This window comes from Mustelus asterias, unplaced genomic scaffold (assembly GCF_964213995.1).
Source record: "Mustelus asterias unplaced genomic scaffold, sMusAst1.hap1.1 HAP1_SCAFFOLD_1395, whole genome shotgun sequence".
In the NCBI taxonomy this organism is placed as follows: domain Eukaryota; kingdom Metazoa; phylum Chordata; class Chondrichthyes; order Carcharhiniformes; family Triakidae; genus Mustelus; species Mustelus asterias.
Window position 1 is genome coordinate 23,210 of NW_027591340.1, and position 20,448 is coordinate 43,657.

General features: G+C 43.4%; 1 protein-coding gene across 1 annotated transcript in view; it reads left to right on the forward strand.

The window, feature by feature from the left end:
- ift70 (intraflagellar transport 70) overlaps nt 1-20,448 on the forward strand; it is a gene marked incomplete at its 5' end in the record, with an annotated part of 79,296 nt that overhangs the window by 10,554 nt on the left and 48,294 nt on the right. Inside the window, 3 exons of the mRNA XM_078206269.1 lie at nt 8,781-8,830; nt 15,752-15,904; nt 19,767-19,832. Of these exons, the coding sequence (XP_078062395.1) occupies nt 8,781-8,830; nt 15,752-15,904; nt 19,767-19,832 (269 nt within the window). The remainder of the gene's footprint in view (nt 1-8,780; nt 8,831-15,751; nt 15,905-19,766; nt 19,833-20,448) is intronic.

A 20,448-nucleotide genomic window follows, 5' to 3' on the forward strand; every position in this document is an offset into this window, starting at 1 on the left:
AGCTAACATCAAAATTGTTCTATAGGCATACAAATAGTAAAAGGTTGGAAGTGGGAAAGTTGAGCCACTTACAACCATAAAGGGGATTTATGCATGGAGGCAGGTGCATGGCTGATGACACAAATATTTTGCATGGGTCTTTACCAAGGAACAATATGCTCCTAGGATCATGGTGGAGGAGGAGGTAGTTCAGACACCTGAAGGGTTTAAATTGATAATGAGGTGGTATAGATAGGCTATCTGTACTTAAAGTTGAAACGGCACCAGGAAAGGTTGAGATCTATCCATGAATACTGAGGGAAGTGAAAATGGAAACGACAGAGGCTCCGGCCATAATGGTCCAGTCTTCTCTTGACTCAGGAGTCGTGCCAGAGAACTGCAAATGTTACACCTTTGTTCAGAAAAGGGTGTAGAGATAAGCCATGCAACCATAGGTCAGTCAATGGGGGAGGCGATGGCCTAGTGTTGTTATCTTTAGACTATTAATCCAGCAACTCAGCTAATGTTCTGGGGACCCAGGTTCGAATCCTGCCATGGTAGATGGTGGAATTTGAATTCAATAAAAAAAACCTGGAATTAAGAATCCACTGATGTCCACAAAACTGTTGTTGATTGTCGGAAAAACCCATCTGGTTCACTAATGTCCTTTACATAGAACATAGAAAAAATACAGCACAAACAGGCCCTTCGGCCCACAAGTTGCGCCGGTCATGTCCCTACCTACCTAGGCTTATATATAGGCTTACCTATAACCCTCAATCCTATTAAGTCCCATGTACTCATCCAGAAGTCTCTTAAAAGACCCTATCGAGTTTGCCTCCACCACCACTGACGGCAGCCAATTCCACTCACCCACCACCCTCTGAGTGAAAAACTTACCCCTGACACCTCCTCTGTACCTACCCCCAGCACCTTAAACCTGTGTCCTCTCGTAGCAGCCATTTCAGCCCTGGGAAAAAGCCTCCGAGAATCCACCCGATCTATACCTCTCAACATCTTGTACACCTCCTATCAGGTCACCTCTCATCCTTCGTCTTTCCAAGGAGAAAAGACCGAGCTCCCTCAACCTATCCTCATAAGGCATGCCACCAATCCAGGCAACATCCTTGTAAATCTTCTCTGCACCCTTTCAATAATTTCCACATCTCTCCTGTAATGAGGCGACCAGAACTGAGCACAGTACTCCAAGTGGGGTCTGACGAGGGTCTTATAAAGCTGCATCATTATCTCCCGACTCCTAAACTCAATCCCTCGATTGATGAAGGCCAGCACACCATATGCCTTCTTAACCACCTCCTCTACCTGCGAGGCCGATTTTAGAGTCCTATGGACCTGGACCCCAAGGTCCTTCTGATCCTCTACACTGCTAAGAGTCTTACCCTTGATATTATACTTCTTCATCCCATTTGACCTGCCAAAATAGACCACTACACATTTATCCGGGTTGAAGTCCATCTGCCACTTCTCCACTCAGCCTTGCATCCTATCTATGTCACGCTGCAGCTTCTGACATCCCTCCAAACTATCCACAACGCCACCAACCTTCGTGTCGTCGGCAAACCTACCAACCCATCCCTCCACTTCCTCACCCAGGTCATTTATGAAAATGACAAACAGCAAGGGTCCCAGAACAGATCCCTGGGGCACTCCACTGGTGACCGACCTCCATTCATAAAAAGACCCATCTACAACCACTCTCTGCCTTCTGCAGGCAAGCCAGTTCTGGATCCACAAGGCAACAGCCCCTTGGATCCCATGCCCTCTCACTTTCTCGAGAAGTCTTGCATGGGGGACCTTATCGAATGCCTTGCTGAAGTCCATGTAAACCACATCTACCGCTTTTCCTTCGTCAATGTGTTTAGTCACATTTTCAAAGAACTCCACCAAGCTCATAAGGTACGATTTGCCTTTGACAAAGCCGTGCTGACTACTTTTGAGCATACTAAACTTCTCTAAATGTTCATAAATCCTGTCCCTCGGGATCTTCTCCATCAACTTACCAACCACTGAGGTTAGACTCACCGGTCGGTAATTTCCTGGGCTATCCCTATTCCCTTTCTTGAATATAGGAACCACATCCGCAATCCTCCGGAACCTCTCCCGTCTCCATCGACGACGCAAAGATCATCGCCAGAGGCTCTGCAATCTCTTCCCTCGCCTCCCACAGTAACCTGGGTACATCCCATCCGGTCCCGGCGACTTATCTATCTTGATGCTATTCAAAATTTCCAATACATCCTCTTTCTTAATGTCCACATACTCATTCTTTTCAGTCCACCTCAATCCTGTAGTACAACCACCCAGGTCTTTTTCCACCGTGAATACCGAGGTAAAATATTCATTAAGCACCTCTGCTATTTCTCCCGTTTCTGTACAGACTTTCTCACCTTCACATTTTATAGGTCCTATTCTTTCACATCGCATCCTTTTACTCTTCACATATTTATAGAATGCCTTAGGGTTCTCCTTAATCTTACCTGCCAAGGCCTTCTCGTGACCCCTTCTGGCTCTCCTAATTTCTTAAGTCCCTTCCTACAAGCCGTATACTCATCTAGATCCCTATCATCGCCTAGCTCTCTGAACCTTTTGTACGCTTTCCTTTTCTTTAGGGAAGGAAATCTGCTGTCCTTACCTGGTCTGGCCTACATGTGACTCCAGAGCCACAGCAATGTGGTTGACTCTCAATTGCCTTCGGACAACTAGGGATGGGCAATAAATGCTAGCCAGCCACATGGTGCCCATGTCCCACAAATGAATAAAAAATAAATAAATTTAAGTTCCGAGGCGGGCTGGGGGGGGGAGACGACTTCCAAAAGGTACAGTGTGGATAACAGATTTGAGTAAAATTAGTTCATGAATAAAAGGGACAGTAGCAACATGGATGTGAAATTGGCTCACTGACAGAATAATTATTGTAAAGGGCAGAGAGGGTTGAGAGTTCCTAAATTATTCTTAGATTCCTAGAAAACAGAGAGTAGTGGTCAATGGCTGTATTTGGAATGGAGGAAGGTTTGATGTGAAGTTCCCATGGGTTGTTGTCAAGACCCATGCTCTTCCTGGTACATATTAATAACCTGGATCTTGGTATACAGGGCACGCGTTCCAAATTTTCCCAGAGATATAAAACTTGGAAGTATTATGAACAGTGAGGAGGGTATTGCAGAACTTCAGACGTTGGTGGCACGGGCAGGGGGCAGATGAAAATTAGTGCAGGGAAGTGTAGAGTGATAGATTTTGGTGGGAAGAATGTGGAGAGACAATGTAAAAGCACACAATTCCAAAAGGGGTGAAGGAGCAGAGGACTCGGTGTATATGTACATAAATTATCGAAGGTGGCAGGACAGGTTGGGAGCGCAGTTGGTAAAACTTAGTGTCCTGTGCTTTATCAATAGGGGAATAGAGTTCAAAAGCAAGAAAGGTTTATTAAACTTCTTCACCTTCTTAGGCAATCCCTCAGAGTTGAGGGTGACTTGCTTCCACACTAATGAGTTCTCAGGTGACTGAGGAATCCAATGTATGGCCCACAGGTGGGGCAGATGGTGGTTGGAGGAGTGGGTGAGTGGAGTCCCTGGGTTGCCACATGCTCCTTTTGCTGTCAACGCTTTAGCTTGCTCTTGTCGATGAAACACGAGGTGTTCAGCACCTTCCTGGATGCTTTTTCTTCACTTTGTGGGCTTCCTAGGTATCGTTGGATATGTTGCACTTTTCCAGGAGGATTTGATGGTGTCCTTGAAGCGGTTCCTCTGCCTTCCTGGGGCTTGCTTGCCATGTTGTAGCTCTGAATAGAGCACTTGTTTCATAGAATCATAGAATCCCTACAATGCAGAAGGAGGCCATTCGGTCCATCGAGTCTGCACTGACCACAATCCCACCCAGGCCCTATCCCCATAATCCCATGCATTTACCCTAGCTAGTCCCCCTGACACTAAGGGGCAATTTAGCATGGCCAATCCACCTAACCTGCACATCTTTGGACCTGTGGGAGGAAACCCACGCAGACACCAGAACAATGTGCAGACTCCACACAGACAGTGACCCAAGCCGGGAATCGAACCCGGGTCCCTGGCTGTGAGGCAGCAGTGCTAACCACTGTTTCGGGAATCTCGTGTCAGGTGTGCGGGCAATGTGGTAACACGCTGGTTCCGCTTCAACAGGAGCATTGCATTCAGTTTTGGGTACTACACTTTATTGTGAAGGCATTAGCATGCATGAAAGATTCATGAAAATGGTTTCAGGTATGAGGAACTTCAATTACGAAGATAGATTGGAGAATGTTGGCCTGCTTTCCCGGAGAAGAGCAGCCTGAGAGGAGATTTGATAGAAGTATTCAAAATCATCATGGATCTGGACAGAGTAGATAGAGAGAAACCCTTCCCACTGATGGAAGGGTCAAGAACCAGAGGGCATAAATTTAAGGTAAATGTCAAAAAAAGCAATGATGACATGGGAAAAGCATTTTCATGCAGCAAGTGGTTAGGGTCTGGAACACACTGCCTGTGTGGTGGAAGCAGGTTCAACTGAAGCTTTCAAAAGAGTACTGGATTGTTATCTGAAAAGGAAGAGTGTACAGGGTTACTATCCCCAGGGAGAAGCTGGGCAATTGGCATGATTTTGAATTGTTCCTTCAGAGAGCCAGCAAAGACACGATGGGCTAAATGGCCTCCTTATGTGCTTTAATCAATCTATGATTCCATTTCTAACATATGGCAGTGACTTTAAATTACATTGGATTGTATATACTGGGATAATTTTTGTAGAATATTCTTGGATAACTAATTTTTAAAGTAGTCAAATATGAAATAGATGCAAGGGCAAAACTGAAACGTAAAGAAAAGGCATAAACGAGGAACAACACAACAAAGGAATTAGGAAGAAATATCAAAACATGTTGGGCAAAGAAGAACTGCAAAATTAAATTGCCAGGAAACACACAATGGCTAAAGGAGAATCAGGATAGAGCACTAAAGACTGCTCAAGGTGAATGACTGCTAAATAGCAGCAATATTGAATAATTATTTATCAGGGAGACTAACAGAGTGAGCTTAACTTTAGAAGGAGTGAACAAAAAAAGGATATAAAGATATTTAAGAGAAAGAATTTAGATGAACTTAGAACATAGAACATTACAGCGCAGTACAGGCCCTTCGGCCCTCGATGTTGCGCCGACCAGTGGAACCAATCTAAAGCCCCTCTAATCTACACTACTCCAATATCATCCATATGTTTATCCAATAACCATTTGAATGCTCTTAATGTTGACGAGTCCACTACTGCTGCAGGCAGGGCATTCCACACCCTTACTACTCTCTGAGTAAAGAACCTACCTCTAACATCTGTCCTATATCTCTCACCCCTCAATTTAAAGCTATGTCCCCTCGTGCTAGCCATCACCATCCGAGGAAAGAGGCTCTCACTATCCACTCTATCTAATCCTCTGATCATCTTGTATGTCTCTATTAAGTCACCTCTTAACCTTCTTCTCTCTAACGAAAACAACCTCAAGCCCCTCAGCCTTTCCTCATACGATTTTCCCACCATACCAGGCAACATCCTGGTAAATCTCCTCTGCACCCTTTCCAACACTTCCACATCTTTCCTATAATGCGGCAACCAGAACTGTATGCAATACTCCAAATGCGGCCGCACCAGAGTTTTGTACAGTTGCAGCATGACCTCCTGACTCCGAAACTCAATCCGTCTACCAATAAAAGCTAACACACCGTACGCCTTCTTAACAACCCTATCAACCTGGGTGCCAACTTTCAGGGATCTATGCACATGGACACCCAGATCCCTCTGTTCATCCACACTACCAAGTATCCTACCATTAGCCCAGTGCTCTGTATTCCTGTTACTCCTTCCAAAGTGAATCACCTCACACTTTTCCGCATTGAACTCCATTTGCCGCCTCTCAGCCCAGCTCTGCAGCTTATCTATGTCCCTCTGTAACCTGCCACTTCCCTCCGCACTGTCTACAACTCCACCGACTTTAGTGTCATCCGCAAATTTACTAATCCATCCTTCCACGCCCTCATCCAGGTCATTAATAAAAATTACAAACAGCAGTGGCCCCAAAACAGATCCTTGCGGTACACCACTAGTAACTGAACTCCAGGATGAATATTTCCCATCAACCACCACCCTCTGTTTTCTTCCAGCTAGCCAATTCCTGATCCAAACCACTAAATCACCCTCAATCCCATGTGTCCGTATTTTCTGCAAAAGCTTACCATGGGGAACCTTATCAAACGCTTTGCTGAAATCCATATACACCACATCAACCGCTTTATCCTCATCCACCTCTTTGGTCACCTTCTCAAAGAACTCAATAAGGTTTGTGAGGCACGACCTACCCTTCACAAAACCGTGCTGACTATCCCTAATCAAATTATTCCTTTCTAGGTGATTATAAATCCTATCTCTTATCCTTTCCAATACTTTACCCACAACAGAAGTAAGGCTCACCGGTCTATAATTACCAGGGTAGTCCCTACTCCCCTTCTTGAACAAGGGGACAACATTTGCTATCCTCCAATCTTCTGGCACTGTTCCTGTAGACAATGACGACACAAAGATCAAAGCCAAAGGCTCTGCAATCTCCTCTCTAGCCTCCCAGAGAATCCTAGGATAAATCCCATCCGGCCCAGGGGACTTATCTATTTTTACCCTTTCCAGAATTGCTAACACCTCCTCCTTATGAACCTCAATCCCATCCAGTCCAACAGCCTACATCTCAGTACTCCCCTCGACAACGCTGTCCCTCTCCAGTGTGAATACCGATGAAAAATATTCATTTAGTGCCTCTCCTATCTCTTCAGACTCCACGCACAACTTCCCACTACTGTCCTTAACTGGCCCTAATCTTAACCTAGTCATTCTTTTACTCCTGACATACCTATAGAAAGCTTTAGGGTTTTCCTTGATCCTACCTGCCAAAGACTTCTCATGTCCCCTCCTGGCTCTTCTTAACTCTTTCTTTAGGTCCTTCCTGGCTAACTTGTAACTCTCAAGTGCCCTAACTGAGCCTTCACGTCTCATCTTAACATAAGTCTCCTTCTTCCTCTTCACAAGAGATTCAACCTCCTTAGTAAACCACGGTTCCCTCACACGACTGCTTCCTCCCTGCCTGACAGGTACATATTTATCAAGAATGCGTAGTAGCTGTTCCTTGAACAAGTTCCACATTACAATTGTGCCCATCCCCTGCAGTTTCCTTCCCCAACCTATGCCAGCTAAATCTCGCCTAATCGCATCATAATTTCCTTTCCCCCAGCTATAACTCTTGCCCTTTGGTATATACCTATCCTTTTCCATTGCTAAGGTAAACATAATCGAATTGTTGTCACTGTCACCAAAGTGCTCACCTACCTCCAAATCTATCATCTGGCCTGGTTCATTACCCAATACCAAATCCAATGTGGCCTCGCCTCTTGTTGGTCTATCTACATACTGCGTCAGGAAGCCTTCCTGCACACATTGGACAAAAACCGACCCCTCTAAAGTACTCGAACTATAGCTTTTCCAGTCAATATTTGTAAAGTTAAAGTCCCCCAGTACAACTACCCTGTTACTTTCGCTCCTATCAGAATCATCTTTGCAATCTTTTCTTCTACATCACTGGAACTTTTCTGAGGTCTATAAAAAAATCCCAACAGGGTGACCTCTCCTTTCCTGTTTCTAACCTCAGCCCAAACTACCTCAGTAGACGAGTCCTCATCAAATGTCCTTTCTGCCACCGTAATACTGTCCTTGACTAACAATGCCACACCTCCCCCTCTTTTACCACCTTCCCTGCACTTACTGAAACATCTAAACCCCGGAACCTGCAACTAGCCAGACTAAAGGATAAAAACCCTGGTCCCGATGGATTATATCCATGCATTTTTAACAATATAAAAAAAGAATATTTATCGAATTTATTGGAAAGGTGCCAGTGGTCTGAGGGCAAGGTAAATTTAAAATAAGTTAGATGGAACAAAACTAGAAAATTATACACCAGTTATCTTAACAGTGGTGGTAGCAAAGATAATGGGATTGTTTTGCAAAGATGTAATTCTGTGGTCTTTCCAAAGGCCTTTGAAAAGGGCTGCATAGTAGGCTCATGACTAAGGTCAAAGCATTGGGAATCAGGAGACAAATGACAGAATGGATGTCAAACTAGCAAAAACAGGGCTTAAAGATTGTTACTCAGAAAAGCAGAAGCTGGGCAATTGGCAAGAAGGAAATGATGTTTCTCAGGGATTGATGCCGGGACCATTGTTGTTTACCATCTACATAGATTTGAATTCAAAATTTGCAGACGGCACCAAATTGTTAACACAGATGAAGACTGACAACATAAAAGAAAACATTAATAAATTTGTAGAATGTGCATGTAAATAGTAAAATAATTTCAATATATTGATAACTGGCTGGTTAACTCAGTTGGTTAGAATTTGGTGCTGATCATGCCAAGGTCGCGGGTTCAATCCCTGTATGGGCCATTGCTTTTTCGGTACCGACAGATGGGCCAAATGGCGGCCTCCTGCATCGTAACAATTCAGTGATTCTGTCTTTGTTTAGAACAGAGGCACAAATCAATAACTTTGAAAGTAATAGTTCATTGGTTTAATCAGTTCTAGCGAGAAATCATATCCCATTGGTTTTCTGTGTTCTGACGATTTTCTGCATTTCATAACTATTTGTAATATTTTTTAACATGCTATTTGGCTTTATGGGGTTAAAGATGCAGAATATTGTTGCAGTGACAATAGCACTATCCATCCTTTGTTATTAAACAGATGAAGCAGCACAAGAAGCATTGACAGACATGCCACCACGATCTGAAGAGGTAAGCTGATAGTCTTTTTTTCAAAGATAATATAACTTTCTGTTTTCTCAAATGTTTAAAATATAATTAATTTGGTAATACTTATCCACACATGATTGAGATTGTGCACAGAAATGTACTTTTTTTCTGTTGAATAAGCTCTGAAACATAGTTATTTTCAACTCTGGGGTTTAGGACGAGACAATTACTTCTCTCTCATTCAGTGTTTGATAAGGTTTTCTGATTGGAATCTGGTATATACAATGTTTCCTACTATTCATAACCATTACTGCTGCGTTTCCATTTCAGCTCCCCCACATCCGGGCAAGGTGGAAAAATGCAGGTAGTGGTGAAGGGGGGTGCGGTGGAAGGAATAAGTGAGGTGGGTGGGGGGGGGCTAAGTAGGGAGCAAGGGCATGAGTGAGTAAATTGTGGGCAGAGTGGGATGGGAGGGAGGACATGAGTGAGAGTGTGGGATAGAGGTGTGTGGATGATGGGGAGAGGAACTGATTATTACGTTGTTGGGGAAAGGAGTTTCATTGAGTCTTTTGTCACCATGGAATATGGATGTTGAACTGGGGTGTACAAGATGAGAGGTCACACAAGTTATAGTCCAACTAGTTTGTTTGAAATCAGAAGCTTTCGGAACGCTGCTGCTTCGTCAGGTGAAGTGGAGAGAGGCACGCAGGCACAGAACACGTAGGTCGCCCGACACTCGCAGGTAGAGTGTTAAAGGATAAGTACGGACAGTGTAGGCTGGCAGAATAACAAGTCTTCATGAGTGCTAATAAATAAGTGCAAGCAGTTAAGTATAATCAGTACGTGTAAAGCGTCGACAGGCTGTGTAACAAGTGAAGGGATCACCTAAGAACCGATAATTTAACGCAGAGAGAGGATTACAAATAATCAAAGAGTAAGATGGTGCTAACATTATGCTAACAAATTCAGGTAGAGAGAGATCATTACACCTAATCAAGGTGTGCACGGTGTCAAAACAGGACAGTTAAGGAGATTTTTCTCCCACAGAACAGTATGGTGGGGTTACATATAAGCACAACATGAACCCGAGATCCCGGTTAAGGCAGTCCTCATGAGTGTTGAACTTGGCTATCAGTTTCTGCTCGGCGATTCTGCATTGTTGTGTGTCTCGAAGGCCGCCTTGGAGAACGCTTACCCAAAGATTGGCAGTCAAATATCCTTGGCCACTGAAGTGTTCTCCAACTGGGAGGGAACACTCCTGCCTGGCGATTGTTGCACTGTGTCCATTCATCCGTCATCGTAGTGTCTGCATGGTCTCCCCAATGTACCATGCCCCGGGGCACCCTTTTCAGCAGCATATGAGGTAGATTATGTTGGCTGAGTTGCATGACTATGTACCGTGTACCTGGCGGGTGGTGTTCGCCTGTGTGATGTTACTATCTGTGTCGATGATCTGGCATGCCCTGCAGTGGTTACTGTGTCAGGGTTGTGTGGTGTCATGGTCGCTGTTCCCCTGAGGGCTAGGTAGCTTGCTGCGAACGATGGTCTGTTTGAGGTTAGGCAGCTGTTTGAAGGCGAGTAGCGGAGGTGCAAGAATGGCCTTGGCGAGATGTTCGTCGTCATTGATGACATGCTGAAGGCTGCGAAGAACCTGGCGTAGTCTTTCTGCTCCGGGGAAGTACTGGATGACGAAAGGTACTTTGTCAGTCGTGTCCCATGTTTGTCTCCTGAGAGCGTCGTGGTCTTTTGCTGTGGCACGTCAGAACTGTCGATCGATGAGTTGACATCATAGCTGGTTTTAAGAGGGCATCTTTCAGCGTCTGTAGGTGTCAGCCATGTTCCCCCTCGTCCGAGCAGATCCTGTGTATACGCAGAGCTTGTTCGTAGGGGATGGCTTCCTTAACGTGCTTGGGGTGGAAGCTGGAGAAGTGGAGCCTCATGAGGTTATTATCTGTGTGCTTACAGTTTAGTGAAGTGCTGAGGCTTCCGTCCTGTGGATGTAGTTTATATGGACTTTAGTAAGGCGTTTGACAAGGTATCATATGGTAGACTGGTACAAAAACTAAAATCACATAGGATTCGGGGTGGGCTGGCTAGATGGATACAGAACTGGCTTTATTCCAACTCTATTTCCTGTCTGCTAACCAATTCTCAATCCATGCCGATATATTACCCCCAGTCCCATCTGCTTTAATTTTACACCGTTTTTAGCGTATCTTCACACCCATACATTTTTTATACCCTTTGGGGAATAGTGAGGGAAGGATTTCTGAGCTGATTATCAGCCTATTGAACCGCATTGAACAACAAGTGGTTAACAGGTCCTAACGTTGGACTCTAACCCAGAGCTTCTGGTCCAATGGTAAGGGCATTACCATTGTGCCTCAAGGCCTCCATTTTGCACACTAACCTGTTATATGGGACTTTATCAAAAGCTTACTGAAAATCCAAATACACTACATCCACTGGCTTTCCCTTATCTACTAGTTACATCCTCAAAAAAACTCCAGTTGGTTTTAACAAACATGATTTCCCTTTCATAAATCCATGTTGACTTTGTCTCATTCCATTGATATTTGAGGGTCGAGGAGTGAGTCTGAGGGCTGGGCGGAGGAGTCGAAGGGTTTGGGAATGAATCTAATAGTCGAATGGAGGATTCTGAGACTGGAGTTGAGTTCAAGCATCGGGCGGAGGAATTACATCTCTACTCACGACTTGGTCCTGGATGAGGGAAGGGTTGTGGATGTAGTTTATATGGACTTTAGTAAGGCATTTGACAAGGTACCACATGGTAGACTGGTACAAAAACTAAAATCACATAGGGTTTGGGGTGGGCTGGCTAGATGGATACAGAACTGACTTGATTATAGAAGACCGAGTAGCAGTGAAGGGTGTTTTTCAGAATCAGATCTGTAGCTAGTGGTGTTCCACAGGGATCAGTGCTGGGACCTCTGTTGTTGTACTATATATAAATGATCTGGAGGAAAATGTGGGTGGTCTGATTAGTAAGTTTGCGGATGACACAAAGATTGATGGAGTTGCTGATAGTGTTGGACATTGTCAGAGGATACAGCAGAGTATAGATAGATTGGAGACTTGGGCACAGAAATGGCAGATGGAATTTAATTCGGACAAATGTGAGGTGATGCATTTTGGAGGATCAACGTTAAGTGTGAATTATAGTGTAAATGGCAGAACCCATAGGAACATTAACACACAGAGGGATCTGGGCGTGCAGGTCCACAGTTCCCTAAAAGTGGCAACACGAGTGGCCAAGGTGATTAAAAAGGCATATGGCATGCTTGCCTTCACCAGCCGGGGCATTGAGTACAAGAATTGGGAAATCATGTTGCAGCTGTATAAAACCTTGGTTAGGCCGGATTTGGCATATTGCGTGCAGTTCTGGTCACCACACTACCAGAAGGACGTGGAAGCTTTGGAGTGAGTGCAAAGAATGTTCATCAGGATATTGCCTAGTCTTGAGGGTGTTGGCTATGAGGAGAGGTTAAATAAACTATGATTGTTTTCACTGGAAAGACGGAGGCTGAGGGGAGACCTGATAGAGGTTTACAAAATTATGAGAGGCATAGACAAGGTGGATAGTCAGAGGCTTTTTTGCAGGACGGAAGTGTCAATTACAAGGGGGCACAGGTTCAAGGTGAGAGGAGGAAAGTTTAAGGGAGATGTGCGGGGGAGGTTTTTCACGCAGAGAGTGGTGGGTGCCTGGAATGCGCTGCCAGAGGAGGTGGTAGAAACAGGCACATTAGCAACATTTGAGGCATCTGGATGGGTACATGAATCGGGAAGCAATAGAGGGATACGGACCAAGTAAGGGCAGAAGGTTTTTTTAGTTTAGTTAGGGCATCATGATCAGCACATGCTTGGAGGGCTGAAGGGCCTGTTCCTGTGCTGCACTTTTCTTTGTTCTTTGTAACGTTTTCTGGGTAACTACCTCAGTAAGAGAGTTGGAACCATCTGAGGTCACCAACTAACTCAGTTTGGAGACATTCTTCCGGGCAATTCCCATGGAGTCCTTGTTTTGGGAACTTTGGTCTCCAAGCGCAACTTTGGGATATGCCGGGTCTCTGACCATCCAGAGACGGGAAGATCTGGGCCATTGATTTAATTTGAATTATCAGTACTATTTATTTTTTCTCATTTCAAAATGGCGACAACCTACATCAACACTGGAGGTTTTCATTTTACACACTGCCTCTATTTTGGAAAGAATTTGAAGCTTCAAAGCAAAACTCATCCTCCATGTTCTTGTGTTATTTTCAAACACACATTGTAGCGAAAACATTTGAATCTTCAAGATCTGTCGTTTTCAAAAGGAATTTTTCTGAAGTAAGAAACTATACTTTCAATTACATGTTCATATTAATCATCTGTTTCATATCTTGTGACAATGAATAGTTAAGTGTAAGAGATCTTTAAATCTCTGCTGTCTCCTATCACTCACATTTTGTTTTGCTTTTCCTGCTTGAATGGTATCCTGCACCATGATGCTATGGGCAGTTTGGCCATCCATTCTTCAGTCCTCCTTTTTCATCCGCACAGATAGCAAGTACCTTGTACCTGTTGGACAAAGTCAAGGGATAAGGTTCTTCCAGGAGACCTGCTGGATCCCCACCTGTCTCGCAGTCACACAGCAATGTGGTTGATTCTCAACTGCCCTCTGAAATGGCCTAGCAATCGCTTTGTTCAAAGTCAACTAGGGATAGGCAATAAATGCTGGCCAGCCAGCAATGCCCATGTCCCACGAATGAATAAAAAAAACCTTCCTGTTCCTGACCATTGACCTAATCAAGCTCTGCCTAATCTAAATGGTATGACTGCCTCCTCTAACAATGCTTCCAGGTAACTCTCTCACGCCCCGATGTCTAGTGATGTCTGCAACTCAGACTCCAGTACAACTCTGGGCCAAAGTTGCACAAGCTGCAGACACTTAGTGCAGAGATGGTGGCCTAGGACAGCAGTGCATTCCAACAATTAAAGTACTAGAAAGTTACACTTTTACAGCTTGTAGACAAAGGAGGTAATATTAGGCTTGGGCTAACAAGTCACATTTGTGCCACACAAGTGCCAGGCAATGATCATCTCCAACAAGAGAGAATCTAACCATTGTCCTTGAAATGTCCTCAGAAGTTGAGAACTGGACTAGCCATATAAATACCATGGCTGCAAGAGAAGATCAGAGGCTCGGAATTCTGCGGCGAGTAACTCGCCTCCTGACTCCCCAGAGCCTGTCCACCTTCTACACGGCACAAGTCAGGAGTGTGATAGAAAACTCTTCACTTGCCTGAAGTTACCTGCTCCAACAACACTTGATAAGCTTGATACCATCCAGGACAAAGCAGTCCCCTTGTTTGGCAACCCATCCACAAACATTCACTACCTCCATCACTGATGCACAATGGCAGCCGTGTCCACCATCTACAAAATGCAGTACAGGAACCCACCAAGGCTCCTGAGACAATACCTGGACTGCTACAATTTATAAAGACAAGGTAGATGACTAAGGATCAGTTTTGCCATGAATGGAGCTGAGGGGTGAGATGTTTTCTCAGAAGCACAACAGAAATTTGGCTGTGTCATAGTCCCTAGGGGAGGCAGTGGCATAGTGGTATTGTCACTGGATTAGTAGTCCCAGAGAGCCAGAGCAAGATCTGGGGAGCTGGTGAAATTTGAGTACGAAAAAAAATCTGGAATTAAAAATCTAATGATGACCATGAAACCATTGTGGATTGTTGGAAAAACCCACCTAGTTCACTAATGTCCTTTACAGAAGGAAATCTGCCATCCTTAACTGGTCTGGCCTACATGTGCCTCCAAATCCACAGCAATATGGAGGCAATGTGAGTTGGGACGTCTTGTTGAAGTTGTACAAGACATTGGTAAGGCTACAGTTGGAGTACTGTGTACAGTTCTGGTCGCCCTATTATAGAAAGGATATTATTAAACTAGAAAGAGTGCAGAAAAGATTTACTAGGATGCTACTGGGACTTGATGGTTTGAGTTATAAGGAGAGGCTGGATAGACTGGGACTTTTTTCTCTGGAGCGTAGAAGGCTGAGGGGCGATCTTATAGAGGTCTATAAAATAATGAGGGGCATAGATCAGCTAGATAGTCAACGTATTTTCCCAAAGGTAGGGGAGTCTAAAACTAGAGGGCATAGGTTTAAGGTGAGAGGGGAGAGATACAAAAGTGTCCAGAGGGACAATTTTTTCACACACAGGGTAGTGAGTGTCTGGAACTAGCTGCCAGAGGTAGTAGTAGAGGCGGGTACAATTTTGTCTTTTAAAAAGCATTTATACAGTTACATGGGTATAGAGGGATATGGGGCAAATGTGGGCAATTGGGATTAGCTTAGGGGTTTAAAAAAAAAGGGCGGCATGGACAAGTTGGGCTGAAGGACCTGTTTCCATGCTGTAAATCTCTATGACTCTCAAATGCCCTCTGAAATGGAGGGCAGTTAGGGATGTGCAATAAATGCTGGCTCAGCCTGCGACGCTCTCATCCCACAAATGAATAATTGAAAAATAAGGACCACCATTGGCATTGATCTGGAATGTGTGTTGACCAAGAGACAGAGTAGAAGACCAACTGAAGGAATAAGGTGGGTGGGAGATGAAATGTTGACAAAACTGCCAGAGAATACAGAGGAAGATAGAACACAATCATAAAATAGTGGGAGCAGAGCAAAGGCAGCCCAGAAATGGTTAGAGGTGGGAGGTAATGGAGGAGAAATCTAAGCATGGCCTGAAATGAGAGGTTTGGAGTTACAGACCTCTGTAGTCAGTAGCGGGAAAGAACCTAGATGATATTTCGAAATACTTTAACGTATTTTAAAATTGAGAGAGAATCTTGAATTTTTAGTAACATTTGTTTTGTTAACAGTTGGTAATTTTATTTGCGTGAAGATAATCAAGCCTGGAGTAATGCACTGTATTTTCATTATAGGAACTTGACCCAGTCACCCTTCACAACCAAGCCTTAATGAACATGGACTCCAAACCAACTGAGGGATTTGAAAAACTACAGTTCTTACTCCAGCAGAATCCTTTCCCACCAGAAACCTTTGGCAATCTGCTTCTTCTCTACTGCAAATATGAAGTGCGTTTACCTTATTCTTGCTTGTTTTTGTGCAGCATGCTCCATGTGCTGAAAGGGATGAGAGCCATAAAGGGGAAAGACAAAGCAGAAAAATATTTTCAGGCAGAATGAGCAATTATTTTTTCCAATTAATAAATTCCAAGTTTTATATGATGGGAGTTAAATCAAAACACTGCTAATCGAGGAAAGAAGGAATCAAGGGAAGGAACTTGTTTATATTACATGAGTAATGAAATAATGAGCCATAAGATAAACAAATATCCGGAACCTGTTGATTTCTACTCCAAAGTGTTAAAATAAGTATGTGAGGGTGCAAGTTCAGAAACCCCAAGGCATGCTATGAAGTTAGACTAAACCCCAACTATTTGCTATTTTGGCATTAATGTGAGGATTAGATGTGTCACTCTAGGCATGATTCTACTGGGAAGCGTTTATCAAAACAAACTTTATTTAACAATACAGTTTAACTATAACAAATGAATCAGCTTAACATTTAACATTTGAACAATACTTAAACATGACAAGTTAATTCTGAACTGCTAACCTATCCCTATTAATTTCAATTCAAGCAATATTCCTCTTACAGACTCAACCTCCTCTTCAAAATCAGTTGGCAAACACAGGCTTACATGCTTGTAATTAGAGTGCCAGTCCTAGAGTTCTCCAAGCACTTCTGGAGAAAGAGACAGAGAGACATTTCTTGCTTATTTCAGAACCAGGCAGAAACTGACTGTTTCTCCTGCAAGCTGATCTCTTCCCATTAGCACATGACTCTGTTAATCAACCTAACCAAAACCCTACTCTGAAACTCCAAGGGAAACTTAAGTAAAGGCAAATGCATTAACTCTGTTTAAATCAGTCATAAACCTGCATTCTCAACACATGAACGAACTGTTACCCAGACAAATCAGCCCCTTGTAAAACAGAGTTGAATTTTAAACATACCCCTTACAAGAAACATGCTATAGATATATTTCTTAAAGGCATAGTATCATCATAAGTAGGGGTGGAAATACCAGATGCATTGACAATAATCCTCCAAAGCTTTCTTAATTTGTAGAATGTGCAGTGCAATTAGTAAATTATCAATTCTTTCCCCATTATTTAAGTCGGGTAGGAAAGAGAAACCAGGTAACTACAGATTTGTCAGTCTAATGCCAACAGTGGAGAAGTTGCCAAAATCTGCCATTAGAAACAAAGTGGCTGAAAATTTAGTTAAATTTTATCACAGATGGTCAGCATGAATGTGTGAAGAAGTTTAAGTCTGACAAATCCAGTTGAAGATTTTGAGGAGGTTATTGACGTAGTGGATTTGTGAGGGTCAGCGAATGCTATCTATACAGACTTCCAGAAGGTATTAGATGATAGTGTAATGAAAGCACGTTGATTTTGAAGCAACAAGGGATGCTAATTGGTTTTCACCATGTTTATCAAATAACTTGGATAAAAGTATTGAGAGTTATTTTCCTGTTTGGTGGAAAGGTACATCCGGAGATTATGTAATTGGGCAAAACATCCGGAGATTATGTAATTGGGCGGCACGGTAGCACAGTGGTTAGCACTGCTGCTTCACAGCTCCAGGACCCTGGGTTCGATTCCCGGCTTGGGTCACTGTCTGTGTGGAGTTTGCACATTCTCCTCGTGTCTGCGTGGGTTTCCTCCGGGTGCTCCGGTTTCCTCCCACAGTCCAAAGATGTGCAGGTTAGGTTGATTGGCCATGCTAAAAAAAAAATTGCCCTTAGTGTCCTGAGATGCATAGGTTAGAGGGATTAGTGGGTAAAATATGTAGGGATATGGGGATAGGGCCTGGGTGGGATTGTGGTCAGTGCAGACTCGATGGGCCGAATGGCCTCTTTCTGTACTGTAGGGATTCTATGATTCTATGATTCTAAAACTGGTAATTGAACTCATTGTGGGGAAGACTGAGGTCCTCCTCTGTGCCTTTCCAAATAGTAAGAAATGCAAAACTGGAGGAGCAGGTCAGTGTGGGTGTCTGTGTGTACAACTCATCACCACCTTCTCGAGGGCAATGAGGGATGAGCAACAAATACTAGCTTAGCCAGCGAGGTCCTCATCCCCAAACAATAAATAAACAAAAGCTACAAAGATCAATCACAAAAGGTTAGTGAAATGTTGGCCATTATCTTAAGGGGCTGAAATACAAAGTGGAAGAAGTTATGCTTCAATCATAGAGGTTTACAGCATGGAAACAGGCCCTTCGGCCCAACTTGTCCACGCCGCCCTTTTTTTTTAAAAACCCCTAAGCTAATCCCAATTGCCCGCATTTGGTCCATATCCCTCCATACCCATCGTACCCATATTTAAATGCTTTTTAAAAGATAAAATTGTACCGCGTCTACTACTACCTCTGGCAGCTTGTTCCAGACACTCACCACTCTTTGTGTGAAAAACTTCAGTTGTATAGGTTCTACTTCAGAAACCTATTTCAATGACCTTCCTTCCATCCTAAGGTCAGAAGTGGGGATGTTCCCTGATGACTGCGCAGTGTTCAGCGCCGTTTGCGACAGTATTGCCCCCATCAACCTTCCTTGCTACCTCTCAAAAAACTCAGCAAGTTATGTAAACAATATTTTCCCTTAACAAATCCATGTTTGCTTTCCTTAATTTGCATAAATGACAATCCATTTTGTCTCAAATTTGACCTCAAGTTTATTGTCAGCCACCAAACATCATAATCTTTGTTTTTACTTCTGTCCTGTGGCCTTTATTTCATTGTGCAATTTATTCGAGCTATGGCCTCTATTTGCACTGTTACAGCTTTCAGGACCATTACTACAAGAGTATTATTGGTGAATCTGAATACGTTGTAAAATATCAGTCAGAATTAGGGACTATTGTTTTTATCTGCTCAATTTATGTTTCTATTAAAATTAATTAACTAGAATGAGGTATATAATGTAATACTAGCATTTTTCTATCTTAAAGGTATAAGGAGAATATTATAAAGAAGCATCCAATTCTTCTTCTGGGCCAGTTCTGCATCTCCACTATGCTAATCTATCTGCATCACACAGGAGATCATGTGTTGGTTCTGGGGAAACAAAGTTTCCAATGCTTAAACAAATTTCCTTATATCTTAATGGTTCACAGCTCGCAAACTGAATTGTTCAGATGTTCTGACTGCACTGTTCTGTGTTAGAATGCACTTTTACAGGATTTGATGTAAGGTTACATCGATTTGCAATTTAGTACCTCACAAATGAAAGCAAAGTATGTTAAGTGATAAGTTTTCCGATGTGTTAATAATACTGCTCTTCATGCAAAGTCAAATTTGATGACTTGTTTAATAATGTGTAATTTGAAACAGTAATTAAGCATTAAAACTAATAAAATGTCATAATCATTTTAATACATGCAATATATTTATGTGAGATACTGAAGAACCAGTCTATAATTCTATTTTTCTAGGGCGGCACGGTAGCACAGTGGTTAGCACTGCTGCTTCACAGCTCCAGGGACCTGGGTTCAATTCCCGGCTTGGGTCACTGTCTGTGCGGAGTTTGCACATTCTCCCCGTGTCTGCGTGGGTTTCCTCCGGGTGCTCCGGTTTCCTCCCACAGTCCAAAGATGTGCGGGTTAGGTTGATTGGCCATGCTAAAAATTGCCCCTTAGTGTCCCGGTATGCATAGGTTAGAGGGATTAGTGGGTAAATATGTAGGGATCTGGGGGTAGGGTCTGGGTGGGATTGTGGTCGGTGCAGGCTCGGTGGGCCGAATGGCCTCTTTCTGCACTGTGGGGTTTCTATGATTTCTATGATTTTGAATGTTTAGATGATAGACCACAAATTTTGAGCAATATTTGAACTGAGAAAACAGTTAATTATTTTGCTTTACTTTTTCAGTACTTTGACTTGGCTGCTGATGTTTTGGCCGAAAATGCTCATCTTACTTACAAGTTCCTCACACCGGTAAGAAACTGGAATAATTTGGCTTGTTTATTTATAATTCTCAAAGACGATTGCTATTGCGGTAGTTTTCTGGCAGAACAGAAATCTGCAGGAAGATATTAATGGACTGGTCAATGGGCAGCAGAGTGGCAAATGGAATACAATCTGGAGGAGAGTGAAGTTATGCATTTTCAGAGAGCAAACAAGGCAGGAGAATACACAATAAATGGTAGAACACTGAAAGTGTCGAGGAAAAGAAGAACCTTGAAATGTGCATTATGGACCCCTGCAAGTTGCATGTCAAGCTGATTGTGAAAGCATGAAAAATACTGCTGGAGCATAGAATATAAGAACAGGGAGTGGAATTCTCCCCAAAAAATTCGAAGTCTTGAATTCGCATCAAAGCTGGAGTAAATCCCGCTTTCAAAATGAATCTCCCACACTCTGCGATTCACGTTAGGGCTCTCTGTGATGCACAATGAAAATCGGTGGGTGGGGCCTTTTCCCACTGGAGAGACTGACAGCATAGCGCTGAGCAGACCATTACATATGCGCCAATCTGTCATAGCAAAGATCACCACATGCGCACTACTCCGCACTGCCAGCCTCCCGATTGTTGGCTATCTCGATCGCTGGC